Source organism: Carettochelys insculpta, chromosome 1, assembly GCF_033958435.1.
Source record: "Carettochelys insculpta isolate YL-2023 chromosome 1, ASM3395843v1, whole genome shotgun sequence".
Taxonomy (NCBI): domain Eukaryota; kingdom Metazoa; phylum Chordata; order Testudines; family Carettochelyidae; genus Carettochelys; species Carettochelys insculpta.
The window spans coordinates 150,551,295-150,563,867 of NC_134137.1; the positions used below are offsets into that span (position 1 = coordinate 150,551,295).

General features: G+C 41.6%; 1 protein-coding gene across 5 annotated transcripts in view; it reads left to right on the forward strand.

Moving 5' to 3' along the window:
* The first annotated feature begins 1,666 nt into the window (after positions 1-1,666).
* The window catches only part of TXLNG (taxilin gamma), a 32,550-nt gene continuing 21,643 nt past the window's right edge, over positions 1,667-12,573 (forward strand). The window contains exons 1-5 of one of the 5 annotated variants that reach the window (XM_074993631.1): positions 1,670-2,000; positions 2,692-2,771; positions 6,241-6,306; positions 8,419-8,728; positions 9,277-9,368. In XM_074993631.1, the coding sequence (XP_074849732.1) occupies positions 8,422-8,728; positions 9,277-9,368 (399 nt within the window). In that variant the 5' untranslated portion in view covers positions 1,670-2,000; positions 2,692-2,771; positions 6,241-6,306; positions 8,419-8,421. Of the gene's footprint in view, positions 2,001-2,691; positions 2,772-2,892; positions 3,004-6,226; positions 6,307-8,418; positions 8,729-9,276; positions 9,369-12,573 lie in introns of those variants that run through there. The other 4 variants (XM_074993640.1, XM_074993620.1, XM_074993610.1 and 1 more) reach the window with 4 other exon arrangements.

A 12,573-nucleotide genomic window follows, 5' to 3' on the forward strand; every position in this document is an offset into this window, starting at 1 on the left:
AAGGGGACTTCGAAGTAGGTGGGGTCCTTTCGAAAAGGAGCCCCGTCTGGATGCACTGCGCGGCGGCAAGCCGTGTCAATTTTGAAGCGCCACGGCCGCCTGCATGCTAATGAAGCGCTGAATATGCATTTCAGCGCTTCATTAGTAAACTTCGAAATGGCCATTTGTGTGGCCATTTCGAAGTTTGGGGCTCGTGTAGATGTAGCCAATGTCTTATTGCATCTATGTAAATCCACAGTATGCCCACATCTTGAATACCACAAGCAGATATGGTTACCTCATCTCAGAAAAAGGTAACTTTGTACTGGAAAAAGTTCAGAAAAAGGCAACAATTAGGGGTAGGGAACAGCTGCCCTATGAGGAGAGATGAACAAGACCATGACGTTTCAGCTTGGAAGAGATGACAAAGTAGGGACATGACAGTTGATAAAATCAGTCTGCTGTGGCAAAAATGAATAAGGGATTATTTACTCCTTCCCTCAACATGAGAAGTAGGAACTGCAAACTCAAATTAACAGACAGCCAATTTAAAACATGCAAAACTATGTATTTTTTTACCCCGTAGAATGCTTTGCCAGAGGATGTTGTGAAGAATAGAGGTGGAAAAAGTACCCAAAGCTACCTGAGTAAAAGAGCAGCTGATTTCACTTACAGGTACTTGAGTACAATTGTGCGGATTTTTTTTAAAGTTTACTTGAGTAGTTTTCCAGACAGCCACAAATTACTTGTACTTACGTACATCCCTCCCCCTGCAACTGTACTTTTACTCGAGTAATTTCTTGGGTATTTTTCTACCTCTGGTGAGAAACCAAGACAGTAACAGGGTTAAAAAAGAAGAGCTAGATAAATTAACTGATAGGTCTATCACTGGCTATTAGACAGAGCAGGTATAGCAACCCTAGTCTGGCAGAAGCTAGGAAGCAATGAGAGATGAATCACTTGAAGACTGTCTGTCCCGTTCACGCTCCCAGTGCACCTGCCATTAACCACTGTTGGAATACAGGAGGGACTTTTGGTCTGATCTAGCTTGGCCATTTTTATAGCCCCGCCTTCTATTGCTCTTAGCTGTGCTACAGCGAGGTTAAGTTGCCATAGCTACGCCCTTATTATCTAACCCTGGCCTGAACTGTATTTTTAGTCAAAGATTTGCTACTCTGGCTAGAGGCCAGCCTCGTTTGTCTAAGGCGGAAACAAACCTCAGCTGTCACTGGCCCCCGGCTTTGGAAGCCGCTGTTTCCTCGTTGCCCGCCCCGTCTCGCACCGCCAGGAACAGAAGCACCGCTTGCTGCTGCCGTGTGGGCCAGCCGTCATGTACCCCCCGCACTGCGCGCCAGGCCGGGTGCCTGCTTGGCTTAAGCCGCGGACCTCACCGGGCGTGGGGCCGGGGCCGGGACCCCCCATCCTACCCCTACCCATCTTCCCCACGCCGACTCCCTAGGGTCTCGCTGCCTGCCTCCCCCCCCCGGAACCCTCGCGCCCGATGCTCTCCTGCCCCGCGAGGCTCCCCGGTCAGGGTCACACCGAACACGCCGCACCCCGTGGGGGGGAGCAGGCAAACCACACTAGTTCCCAGCATGCTCTGCTCCTTGGAGGGTCACAGCTGGCCCGCCCGACGGGGACTTACGGTGCGCGTCGCCCGCGTGGCATGCTGGGAACAGCAGTCCCTGTCTCCGGGCTGGCGGGAGCCGTGCGGCGGGCCCTCGGGCCGGGGTGGCGATGAGTGTATGTCACGTGGGTGGCAGCACGGCGCGGCGATTGGCTGCGGGCGGGGCCGGCACGAGCGCTTCCGATGTGCCTGGTTCGGAAGGCGACGGCAGGCGGCTTGTTTGCGATTCGGATGCTGCCGTCACATCATGGCGACGCGCGAAGCCGAGGCAGCGCGCGGAGGCGGCAGCGCTGTAGCGCCCGGACGGAGTCAGCGCGACGGCCTGGGGCAGCGCGAGGAGGAGGAGAGGGCGGGGGCAGCGGCAGCGGCAGTGGCAGTGCGGAGCAGCCCTGAGGTAACGGCCCCTCGCGCGCGAGGTCGGTCTCTATCCTGCAGCGCGAGCGCGTCCGCCGCCCGTCCCCACGCGGCGCCTCAACTCCTCCGGCTCCTGTCCCGGATCTCCTGGGGGCTTAGCGGCGCCGGCTCGGCCGGTGGGTCGGGGAGGGACGGCGGCACCGGGTGTGGGAGCTGCGCGGCTGTGGCGGGGCTCTGCAGTGGCTCCCGGGGGGCTGCGGCGCGGCCCAGAGCGCGCTGCGCGCACGGTACAGCCCTCCCGGGGCCGATACCCCGCTGGCGTCCCACTCGCAGGGCTCCGCGCCCGGCGCCCCGCGAGCCAAGGGGCCTGTTGTCTCAGGCAGCTCTCTCACCCGCGTGGCGGCCCCATTACTACCTGGCACTCAGCCGTGTGGGATGGAGAGCCCCGCTGTGTTGTGGAAAGCGGGACAGACTTTACTCGGAGCCGCTATTGGCTTGTTATGGGTCCCGTAGTGGGTTTATTCCCCTTCAGGCCAGGTACTTTAGTGTCTCTGTCTCTCTCCCGCACATTGTAAACACGCCTGATTTGTAGTTGTAGGGTACTTGTGAATGTTAACTGACGCAAGGTAGGATGGCCTTTGCCCGTTTCTCTTTTTCGTACCTTATCTCCAGTATAATAGTAAAATCGATCCAGTGTAGAGTGTTCCTAACTCTCTCATTCTTTCTTGAAGAGCTGGAGTAGAGGTTGTGTTGCCTGATCCTATTTCTGGCTGTCCAGGAAAAGTAGACTTTTATGTAATAGGAATCAAAGGTAACGCTACTGGCTTAATTTCCCATGTCTTCTAACCACCCCCAAAAAGTAACATTACTATTATAGTCTGGCTAAGAGTGATAGTAGAGCTCAATTAATTTACAGTATTCATTGGTTTTAGTTCTAGAAAGAAAAAATGCTTCTCTTGTGTGGACTTATAAAAATACTTCTTTGAAGACAGAATACTTTTGGGGATAGAGTGCTGTCTGAAAATGTACCCTATATGTGGTTTGTATGTACACTATTTAGTTTAATAAAACTGTTGGTCTAGGTATATTCCCCTTTTTTCTGTTAAGTATCTCATATGCTCATACAGTATGGGTTTTCTGGTGGCTGTCATGCAATGTTACCTATGTTAGGAAATGTGAGATTACAAAATGTAGTTTTTCACTTTGGCTAGTGATATTATTTCTCCTCAGAGTCACAAGTAATCTTTTCTGAAATGTGCTGGTTTTTACTACCCCAAGTGAACTTCATGTTTATACAGTGCTCTTTATGAAAGCACTCAGAACATTAATAACAATTTTAAAAGCCAACTTGCATAAAATTTCCATCTTATTAAAATAAGAGTATGCAGACAAATGAAGGACTCAACTTTGATAAAAGAACTGCGAGACATAGAGAGAGAGAGGTATTGGGCAAACAGTAGATTTAAATAATGTTTTAAAAAGCAAAATTCCAAATGTAATAAACAAATGGCAAAAAGCTTGATATGATTTTTTGTTTGTGTGTAAAAAGGCATAAAATGGTATTTTTTCCATAAGCTATCATTTTTTCACATTAGAACTCAGTCTGCCCTGTCTTTGGCCACGTCTATGCCAGCAAGTTCTTTCGGAAAATCAGGCCCCTTTTTGAAAGAACAAGTGGCACATCTACATGCAAAATGTGTTCTTTCTATTAAGAATCAAAAGAATATGGTTCTTGTTCCAGAAGCTCACTTCCACTCCTGGATGAGGAAGAGTGCCTCCTTTCAAAAGTTTCTTTCAAAAAAAGCATATGTAGATGCTCCATGGGCCCCTTTTTTGAAAGGGCAGTCCTTGTGACACCAGATTTTTCGATCTCTGTCCCATTCTTTCAAAAGAGCATGGGCTGTGTGCACCCTTTCTATCAAAAGAGCAGACTGATCTTTCAGTCTGCTTTTTTTGTGTGTGGATGTGCTCTTTCGAAAGAAGATCTGGAAGATCATCTTTTGAAAGATCACATTTGCATAGCTGCAGCCTTTGAGAGTCTGTGAGTAACCAGAGTACTAGTAGGATAATGGTGTTAAGGAAGTGAAACTTGATTGAGGGGAAGTGAGTCACAGTTTAAAACTATTTCAGCTTTTTTGTTAACACCTGTCACGTGCATTTGAGTTAAACAGAAGGTAGGTTTTTTAAATATTCAACATTTTGCCTTTAATTCAGTTAAGGTCTGAGCCAGGTGAAGCTGTGTGGTCTTCAAAGAAATCTTCTGCAAACACTTGATATTTGTTATGTAAAACTTCCCTGGAGGGGGAGAGAAAAAGAGGGGAGAGTAGAGAGTTAGCACAATGCCTCTCTTCTCTCTTCCCCCACCTCTTTTTTCCAAGTAATAGTTGAAGGTGTATTTTTAAGAGAGTAAATAAAAATTAGATGGATTTCAGTTTCACCTGAGTTTCATAACATAGGACAGATCAAAGAAAAAAAAACTTTTTAGTGGGCTTCAGAAGGAATAGTAGGATCCTTAAACACAAGAGGAGTGCGAGTCCACACACTTGCCTGAACAAAGCTCACTCACAAAGCAGAACTTGAATGTCACCCTGACTATTAGCATTTAAGGAATACTGTAAAGTTAAATTTGGCTCAAAAGAACTTCTGCAAAGATCAAAAGAAATATCTAGTTTTAAAAATATAAAGAGTTGAAAACTGTTCTTAACTTTCTCTTGTAGCGTTGGAAACCCAAATCTTTCAAAGATCCTGAAAGTGACACTGCTGTTGATTTTCATTGTCATACCTGAGACATGCACTAAGTGAATAGCATAGAGAGCATAGAATGTAATTTTAAAATTACACATATAATAATATAAGATGGTAGTAGAATGGGCCACTGTACATATTTTTAAGGATTTTTTTTAAGTTCACAGTGTTACCCACAGTCAGTTCATACATTGTTTTTTTTTTTATGAAAGTTAAGCATAATGGTGTGATCATGATAGACTGATCTGATGTGTGCTCATATTACTGAACCCTGAGTTGCTGCAAACAATAGAGCAGCCCTACTGAAAACATTCTGAAAAGAGTTACAATACAGTAATGTGGCGGCAAGGACATTAGTTTCTGTAATGATATCACACGAAGAGATACCTTTCATAAATGCCCCCAACTTAATTTTTAATTATATCTGACCCAGGGCTTTTTACAGAAAAGTTTTGAGCAAAATTGCCAAAAAGATTGTGGAGATTGGTGGCTGCTGCAGGAAGTGTACCATGTGCTTAGTCTTTGTGGGAGCGTCTGCGTATATTAAAATCCTAGGGTGTGTCTACACTTGCATTCCTCTTTCGAAAGAGGTATGCAAATGAGGTATAATTTTGCCTATTTAGCACTTCATTTGTGTATTCTAATTTCAAAAGAGCTTTTTTCAAAAGAAGAAAGCCAGTGTAGACACTGCTCTTTCGAAAGTAAACCCCGTCTTCGAAAGAATCCTTCTTCCCTTTATTTAATGGGAAGAAGGATTCTTTCAAAAACAGGTTTACTTTTGAAAGAGCAGTGTCTACACTGGCTTTCTTCTTTTGAAAGAAGCTCTTTTGAAATTAGAATATGCAAATGAGATGCTAAGTATGCAAATGTATACCTCATTTGCATGCCTCTTTCGAAAGAGGCATGCAAGTGTAGACACACCCACTAGGCTATGGCCACACTTGGCCAAAATTTTGAAATGGCCATGCAAATGGCCACTTCGAAGATTACTAATGAAGTGCTGAATTGAATATTCAGCGCTTCATTAGCATTAGGACGCTTCCGGCCGCGCTGCTTTTGAAAGCCCGCGGCGCGGCTACACGGGGTCCTTTTCAAAAGGACCCCGCTCCTTTCGAAATCCCCTTTATTCCCCTCCACTGAGAGGAATAAGGGGATTTCGAAAGGAGTGGGGTCCTTTCGAAAAGGACCCCTGTGTAGCTGCGCCGAGGTGCGGGCTTTCGAAAGCGGCGCTTTCGAAGTGGCGCGGCCAGAAGCATCCTAATGCTAATGGAGCGCTGAATATTCAGTTCAGCGCTTCATTAGTAATCTTCGAAGTGGCCATTTGCATGGCCATTTCGAAGTTGTGGCCACAGCCCTAGTGTGGAAAAGGCATGGTTTTCACGTGTGTTTAGCAGGGTGAGGTAGACACTGAGGCAATGAGGATGGCAAGAGTTTACCTCAGATAGCTAATGTTGGAAAACTATGAAATGTTTTTGACTGCTCTAGGATTTTAATTTGCTAGCTGACATGATAAAAACACTTTTTTTTTTTCTTAGTGAAGACAAGGCTCTTGTACAGTCATAAAATGCATATGTGGCAGAACTGAAGACAAGATAGTTTAGGTGAGCAAAATAATTCAAATAGTCTGTTAGAGGTGTGGACTCAACTATTATGGTACACTCATCTTTTGATTGGTGTATCAGCATAAAGGCATCCAGGAATGATTCACAAAGGTCATGTATACATTAAACAATATGAGAGGTTCAATCTTTCTTTGATGCATTTCAAACTCTTATGTGATGATGAATAGTAACCATCACAGCTAACTGGCTCCTCTTTTGTCTAAATATGAAACTGCCTCATTTTGGGACATGGACATCTTGAGTAAATTCCACTATAGGTTCTGGCCTTTCATCTCGGGTTGAGATTGCATTTGTCAGGCTTTTGATAAGTTAGGCGCCTGAATTTTGAAAGCATTTGCAGAGGAGCTATCAGTCTCTCTGGTTATCAGAGCACAAGGGTGCTTGTATCCTATGCAACTTCTCAATCTCTTTTTCCCCAAGAAGACTTACTTTGAGAGTGGGTTGGTAATTGACAAGTTCGTGACTATGAAGAGAGATTTTTTTTTGAGGTATGTGATGGTAGAAGCTAATATCTCAGTATTTTGGGACAGTCTGTGATATTAAAGATACAGTTAGGACCTGACTTAACTTTTAAGTTTTTTTTTTTTTTAAATCTAGTCAGGTGAAAAAAAGTATCATAAGCATGTCCTGTGACTTGTGTTGATGTCTTAGAGGATCTGATTCTTTTACTAAACAGTGTAGTTGTTGCAAATCATATTCCAGCCAGCAGTCAACTGTAGGTAGTTGAGGTGACTATCTTCTTAATTGTTAAAGGGTTTATATTACAATATAGTGCAGCCTGTTAACAGATGTGCCTAGTTGAAGCTTCTGAGAAGTTATGATGTTTAACTAGTTTTAAAATTGGCTATACCTGTGAGTTTTTTATATAAGCATTTTAGGGTTCTCTTTAACATATTAGACTACAAAACAAAACTGCAGAAATGTAGCACTTAAAAGACTAACAAAATTATTTATTTGGTAATGAGTTTTCGTGGGACAGACCCATTTCATCAGCTCAATTGCATTTCCAGTACAGACTGACATCTATAAGTACAGTGGTCCAAAAAAAAATTGCAATAAAAAATGACAAATCAAGTACATAGGACTGAAGGATCTTTGGTACTGACAAACATGGCTACTTCTCTGATACTGTACAGGATGGTATCCATCTGGTATACTTTAGTCTTGCCTGTAATCAAGGATCAAATAAGTGTGAGTTCAGCATTCTTGCATTTAAATTCATATATATTATGATCCGTTTTACTAAACGGGGTGGGGGTGGGGGGCTAGGAAACCAGCTTCCCAGACTCTCACTGGGGATGCAAAGGTCAGAAAATTAGTGTTTTAGTTTTTAATAAGGGTGTATGTATCTTTAGCATTGTTACATTTTTAATATAAGATGTAAACTGGCTCATGATTTATCAGATTCCTTGAAGGTTCTACCTGAGGGGTGATACTTAAAAATGAACTTAATATGACTGCCTCACATATCTGACAGTATCCTTCATTTGATTCCACATACAATGGCCTATGGAACGACTGTGTCCTTGTTTTAATACACTAGTCGAAACTTCTGGAACATGGTAGTTTTCTCACAAATAAAAGGTAGTAGGGAAATCTTATTTTAGCATGTAACTTCTAATACTGTGCTTTCTGAAATGACAAGCCATTGACTATAATTCTTACCTTGATTCATCCTTAACACCCGAGGGGGCGGCAGGTTCGGAAGTCGCCATGTAGTAATTATTTTGCTTGCTCCATGAGTTTAAAAAAAAAAGTACTAGAGTCATGGTGTGTACCTAAATTTTTCAGTTTACTTTCTTATGAGAGAATGGTTCAAGTCTAGTACCTCCATTACACCTTAAATAGCCGTGTTTAAAGAAGACCAATTTATTCACAGACATGAGTGAAAAGCAAAATTGCCTTTTATATACATACAATATTAGGGTTTGTTAAAGCATTGACTAGAATTTGCAGTTCAACTTAATGATACGGTAGCTTTTTGAGTTCTTGTTTATAAATACTAAAAATAGGGCAGAGGTTATTTAGTAGAAGTATGGGTTTGTTTTTTTTTCTTGGTAACCGATGTGATTACTTCTTCCCTTTCCGTAGTTTATGACTGGTACAACAGGTGACGCTGGAATTTGTGAGCTTGTAATGAATACCCACAATCAGTTGGTGAACAGCAAGTGCATTGAATCTGACACATCTTTACAAGATCTGCAGTCCAATTGCAGTGACATGAAAAGTACAGGTGCATTGGAAGATGAAGATTATATAATGAAAAATAGAAAGCCAGTGGGTTCAACATACTATACTCAAGAATCGCGTGAGGAGACACCTGGGAGAGAAGAAACGCGTACTGAGCCACCTGATGGCCAACAAGATCCAGAGACTGAAAAAAACAAAGAGAAAACCTTAGGTATGCTGTGTTTTAGAGTTTGGCTTCTACATTGCAGCAAGTTCTATCTTTCGAAAAAGATGATGGTTTTAATATTTCCTTACCAAATGGCCTCAGATTTTACTCTTGTAATCTTGTTGCCCTCATGAGCTACAGTTTTGTTGGCAAATGTGTGTTGAGGAAGATGGGAAAACCAAGTTTTAAAAGGTCACTGATTAAAATTAATATTAATGTTTTCTAAAACTAACCCACTAGTCAAAAAGCGTATCGGATATTTCCTGAGTAGTACCACCTGAAATAGAACTAATGAAAGTCAAAGAATTATTGTGGCCTAAGGCTCAGTGCATAGGTTCAATATACTACCATCATATATGTTATACAGTTTGTACCACTGGGAGAGATTATTTCGTGAATTCTTTTTTTGTAAGGTCTTGAGTTGGTGGTCTGTAGTAAAACAGTATACAGCTTTTACACTAACATGCCATTAATACATTTTAGCTCATTATGAATTCTTTTTAGAGGAGAAGCTCTTGTAGGGATTTTTAGTATTTAATTTTTTTAATTCATAGGAAAAGAAGTGCTATTACTGATGCAAGCCTTGAACACGCTTTCTACTCCAGAAGAAAAGTTGGCAGCTCTCTGTAAGAAATATGCAGATCTTGTAAGTGTTATACATAGCCAACAGATACACAGAGAACACCTAAATTTCTATTTCACGTGTATTAATTTTGGAGAAATAGTCAGTCATCTACTTAAGAATGTGCACATATATATTAACTATGGAAAAATAGCAGGTTTCTTTAAAATGTATAGATATTTTAACTGATTTAGCTGTTTCATTGCATAGCAGAAAAATTGTGTGAAACATTCATGTTTTTGATTGAAATTATTTTAGCCAACATAAAAACTTAACACTTACAGCCATTCTTGCTTTTATCTCTGTCTCCCTAAACTCATCTCTAAACTTAAAGGAATTTCATTATAATAGTATTCTGTTAATTAATTGCTGCCACATACAATAATAAAACAGAATTCAGTACTCCTAACAACAAAATAGACGTCTGTTGTTCAGCAGTAATTCATTTTTTTCTAGTGGAGTAAGATAAGGTTGTGGCCCTGTTCCAGTGTTCCCTATAACTTTTTCAATCCATGGACGGAATAAATGTTACGTGCACCACCAATAGAAACACTTGCTGCCATCTGTGGGTGGCTGTGAGCACTCTGTTAATCAGATGGGGAGCACCTGACTCTCTCAGGGTAGCCCCCTAAGTGCTGTGCTGACAGGGAACACTGCCCTGTTCTGTGATATTTCTAGTCTGTTTTATGATAAGCTTGTTAATATCTACTTCTCCCAGGCTGAAAGTTTATAACTTTCCATTGCTGGACACCTCAGCTAGTTGTAAGTATGATTAATTTTTTTCACAAAAGTAATCCTACAAAAATAGCATCTGAATTGGGTGTGAGGCAGGCCAGCGTGCACTTAATGTGCTGAACATACTTTACATTTCCAAGACGGTGCAATGTAGTTCAGCCATTAGTGATAGAAATATAATGACCTTACAATATTTTGTGTGCCACACGTCTTCTGAAGATAGTTTCTTCCTTGGTTTTAGGACATTGCCTCAAGTGAATGTTTTGTTCTAATTATTGTAAACAGCAATAGAAGTAGATGTTCTTTTTTCAGAACCAGCCCATAAAAAGGAACTTTGCCAGTATGCGCTCAACTTTTTATTTACAGAGGATACTACTGTGGTGAATGGTAACGTTGATTATAGGACAGTATATTGTGACATAATTTGATACTTAGCAAAGGAATAGTAGTACCAACAAAACTGGCTACCAATGTTTCTGTTTCGATGAGTTTCCACTAGAAATTGATTCACCTTGAAACAGGACAGCAGTAGAGGCATGAACTCAAAGTAGATTTGAAAGTGTATTTTTAAAAGTTACAAATACTGGAAGAAAATATATACTAAGTTGTTTGGGAAAGAAATGTGGATGGCAATAAAAACCCCATGTAAAGATCATCTCCACTATTTATGTTGCTTGTGCTATGAATGGATGTGAAAACAGTGTTGTCATTGTGTATAATATTGTACATTGACTCCTGTTTTTAAATAGTCGGCAGATTATATGGGTCTTTATCAGTCTGCATTTACACAGTTGAGAGAAATTATTTTAAACTTTATTTTCATCAAATGTAAATTTCGTGGTTTTGGGAAATGATGGAAGGGATGAGAAAGTTAATTACAGACACTGAAATTCAAAAAGTTAAAGTTTTAAACCACAAATTGTCATTGTCAAAATATACAAAACAAATGCCATTAAATGAACAAGTCATACTTGATTTTATTACTAATTTGTTAATCCATTTGTAACAAACTTTATTTAAAGGTAGTTTTTTTGTATTTGGAGAACCACAAGAAATCCCCCATTTCTGAGACGTATGATTACTTTTCAGTGACAGATTGCTGAGGGACATTGGGGGGGAACCCTGCTCAGGGTTCTAGGGTACATTCACAGAGCACCTTTAGATAGAGTTTTTGTTGGGGGGCCCAAGAAACAAGCACAGACTGGTGAGATGGCATTTTAATGTAGGATTTGAGCAACCAGCAGTAGTTGCAGAACTTTGGGATGAAAGAGACTGCATTCCTTGATCTGTGTGCTGAGCTCACCATAGTCCTTGGGTGCAGGAACACCAGAATGCATGACATGAATAAATGAGTGAGATTACGCTCTGGAAGCTTACAATGCCAGATGGCCACTAGGCAGCATAAATTCATTGTGGCATTAGAAAGTCCACAGTGGGAGCAATTATCATGCAAGTGTTCAAGGTCTTTCGTCAGCTGATGTGTAGGACTGCCTCTCTGTGTGCAGGAGGGCATAATGAATGGATTTGAAACAATGAGCTTCCCAAACAGTGATGAATGCATGCATATCCCATTTTTGGCACCAGCCTGCCTTGCTTCAAAGTACATCAGTAGAAAGAGCTATTTTTCTATGATCATGCAAGCCTCGATGGATAAGCCTTGATGCTTCAACTGTCAGTTTGGTTTGGTCAGAGAAGTTGGTTGACATTTGCCACCCTTGACAGCACCAAGGGAAGATTCAGCTATGAGCTCTGCAGGTGCAGAATTATCATTGTGTGCCTTTGCTAAATCAAAGGAATGCTGATAGAGTGGACCTTACTTCCATGGAGTGGATCTCATCAAGAAAAATATTATGGTGTAATATAGCTGCCTTTTGCATCCTGCACATCTCTGAGACAAAGAGGGGGGAAATGCTGATGCCTGGGTGGAAATGGAGCATCTGTTTTCTGACAGAGAGCAGCTAGGTGCTAAACCTTTCTATAAGAGCCCAACATAGGACTATGGGGTAATGGGAGGCTTTGAAAGAGCCCTTCATCCGTCAGCCACATTATTCTGTGCTGGATTGTTTGCTGCACCTCGGAGTATCTATGAATATTGTGAGGCTTGTTATGTATCTTTCAAGTACTGTTTGCTTTGTCTTTTGCTATGCTCTCTGAAGTATTTGTTGTGAACCAATAGAAAATTTTAATTCTCCTAAAATAGAACTTCATTGAGTGTAAGGGGAACAATGCAGAATATAAATTTAGGGGAGGACCCCTCGAAAACAATGTCGTAAAAACTTTTAACCTAAATTAAAAGGGTGAAAATTTAAAATTAGAGAGTAAACATTTGTTTATCTGTGTGCACAAATGTAGTTGATTGTGGGTAGACATAAACTGACCTATGAGAACAGCATTTGGTTTACGTGAAGCTGTGGTTTTGTTTCCTGTCCCCTGGCATGAAGTGGTAGGGATAAGGATGTTGCTTATGATGTCACATGGTATGTTGATGGGGATG